Source organism: Hyperolius riggenbachi, chromosome 3 (assembly GCF_040937935.1).
Source record: "Hyperolius riggenbachi isolate aHypRig1 chromosome 3, aHypRig1.pri, whole genome shotgun sequence".
Classification (NCBI taxonomy): domain Eukaryota; kingdom Metazoa; phylum Chordata; class Amphibia; order Anura; family Hyperoliidae; genus Hyperolius; species Hyperolius riggenbachi.
This window is the reverse complement of record NC_090648.1, coordinates 205,074,358-205,076,882: the sequence shown is the minus strand read 5'-3', so window position 1 is coordinate 205,076,882 and position 2,525 is coordinate 205,074,358. Positions and strand designations below refer to the sequence as shown.

General features: G+C 38.9%; 1 protein-coding gene across 1 annotated transcript; it reads right to left on the bottom strand.

The window, feature by feature from the left end:
- Nucleotides 1-997: 997 nt before the first annotated feature.
- Nucleotides 998-2,232, bottom strand: LOC137562260 (beta-1,3-galactosyl-O-glycosyl-glycoprotein beta-1,6-N-acetylglucosaminyltransferase 3-like). The gene has a single exon (XM_068273592.1). The coding sequence runs from the start codon at nt 2,129-2,131 to the stop codon at nt 998-1,000; it is 1,134 nt and encodes a 377-aa protein (XP_068129693.1). The 5' UTR covers nt 2,132-2,232.
- Nucleotides 2,233-2,525: the final 293 nt, after the last annotated feature.

The window sequence follows — 2,525 nt, the reverse complement described above, 5'->3', positions numbered from 1 at the left end:
TAAGCAATTTAAACAGTATGACAAAGTAGGTTAAAAAGTACTGTGAAAATTATTTTAAGTGGTTTTGCTTGCTGGTGTTTTAAAGGGCATTTTACTGACATGGGCTCATAAACAAATAACTTTTTCTCTTGAGTTTTCTCCTAGGAGATAATTTTTTCTTATATTTAAAATAACTTTTTAGCACTTCTTGAAAAAAGTATCATCAAAATGATTTTGAGTATTTTCACCCTCTATTAGAATCAACTTTTTTTTTAATAAGGTTCCCTTTAAGCTGAAGATAAATCAGTACAAACAGTTAATGGCAAGTGAGGCATTTCCAGCTTTGTCACTTATTGTTCTTGTGTAAGCTTATTGCTGTAAGAAGAAACCATAAACAGGATGCTTTTCATAGATACAGTATGCAATATTTGAACAGGATGTGTCCAAGTGCCTTTATCAGAGTGAATCAAAACATTCAGCACTACAAGTTTAATAAAATCCCAATAAAATATTTAATACCATCATGCCTTTTAGGAGCAAACTGGCAACTGAATGCTGTCCTTAATAATATTGCATTATCCCTGCAGTTAGTGATTTGGCTACAACAGGTGATTATTAATGCAAAAAATATTACTGTGGGTTTCAGGAGGATAATGCAGATGTAGTAATCTCAGGGCCGGGCCGAGGCATAGGCTGGAGAGGCTCCAGCCTCAGGGCGCAGTGTAGGAGGGGGCGCACAATTCATTCAGCTGTCATTCCTAATTGTGTTTGAAGCAGAAAGAAATAAGAAAAGGAGATACATGGAAGTGACTACAAGCCAGATAACTAGAGCTTAAGGTGTTGGGGGCCCTGGGGTGCCTCTTAGTCTAATAGCAATCAGTGTGCGATGGCTGGGGTGGGAGGAATGGAGGGGCACACTTTGGTGTCTCAGCCTTGGGTGCTGGAGGACCTTGTCCCGGCTCTGAGTAATCGCATGTTATTCGCAGCCTGTCAAGGTTTATCCCATTTCTGTGTGCTCTTATGTCTCAGTCTTATACAGAGTATTATTCCTCAGATACTCCTCCAAGCATTGAATAGCCATGTCATCTACTGAGGGGTCAAACTTACTAGCAAAGAGGTGATGTTGTTTCACCAACCACTGTAAATCTCCACATCCATAAATACAAATGAAATATTGATGACTCCCAGTGCAATGTGGGTATGATGCACCCTTAGATACATCTCCTTCATGAAATGAAAATTTCACCACCCTTGCAATGGAATGCAGGTCTGAAACGTCATATTTCTCATGATGCGGCATAGATCCTGGTACTCCAGGCATGCGGTTTAATGTTGCCCAAAGATGTTCATCAGGACTATACGTGTCTTGTTCCCATGTAAAGAATTTATCAATTAGTGAGTCTCTGAGTATGTGCTTTACAAACTCTCTAGTGACCACAAAGTATGGACCACCAGAAAATATCGGGACATCAACTGGTGGTAAGGTTTTCTGAATGTTGGTTCTAATAACAGTTTTTCCAATCTCATGGTGAAACAACCATCTTGACATTTTATCTGCAGGCGTTTTCACAGATTCCAGGCTATTTTTCCCCTTTAATATCTTAAGAGCTTTCACAATTTCAGCATTAGTCTTCAATGGGAAGTCTGTTTCACAGGTATTTAAAAGGTATTCCCACTGAACATTGCTTCCGAGTAAGTCTTTCATGCAGTTGAGATCAGCCTGAACTCTTGACCAAGAAGCATAGACCACTTTTTCCAGCTTAGATGCCAGGAAGACATTGCTGAAGCAGGAAGCAATGCCTCTCACTGCCTGTTGAAATGGTACGGGAGATTCTGAATCTACATGTACACAATAAATATTCTGAGGAGCATATATTGACCTCAGGAGCCGCTCAAACATCTCAATCTTCTCGTCAATTACCATGGAGTAGGCTATGGGAAACTCTTCCTCTTCCTTGCTCATCGAATAAGAGATAAACTTTCTTCTGCTTCTGTAGCTGTTACAGTCCTTTGTGACATTCAGAAAGTACTTCTCTGACAATGGCATCCTTTTTATTCTCTCTTTTAAATTCTGCAGATGTATCTTGGTTAGCATGTCTCTTTCACCACTGATAATTTTGAGGCAGTCCAGTCCTTCTGAAATCTGTGGCATGAATAATAAGCTTTCTTGCTTTTCTCTAGTTTGAATAATCGTGTAATACAGGACAAGCCCACCAACAATAATAACAGAGACAAGGTACAGGGAATTAAGCCGGCAGCATCCACGGAGGACCATATTTTAAACAAGCTTCAAAGGATTTGTGTAAACTGTACACGGCTCAGGTTCTTGCAGTGTAATAATGTAGACCATTTCAATTCACCTTAGTATTTATTTTTTTTTAAACGGTATAGCAACTTTTGTTCAGCTAATAGCTTGGTCATCATCATCACCTGCTGATACAACAAAAGGAAATTAATCTGAAGTGTTAATATTTTCATTAACAATAGTATAATTATGGCCCATTGTTTCAGGCTATTTACACAGCAGTTAATAGTATTCCATTTGC

Coding starts and splice junctions, on each gene's coding strand:
- LOC137562260 (XM_068273592.1), bottom strand. CDS start 2,131: ATGCCACAGATTTCAGAAGGACTGGACTGCCTCAAAATTATCAGTGGT.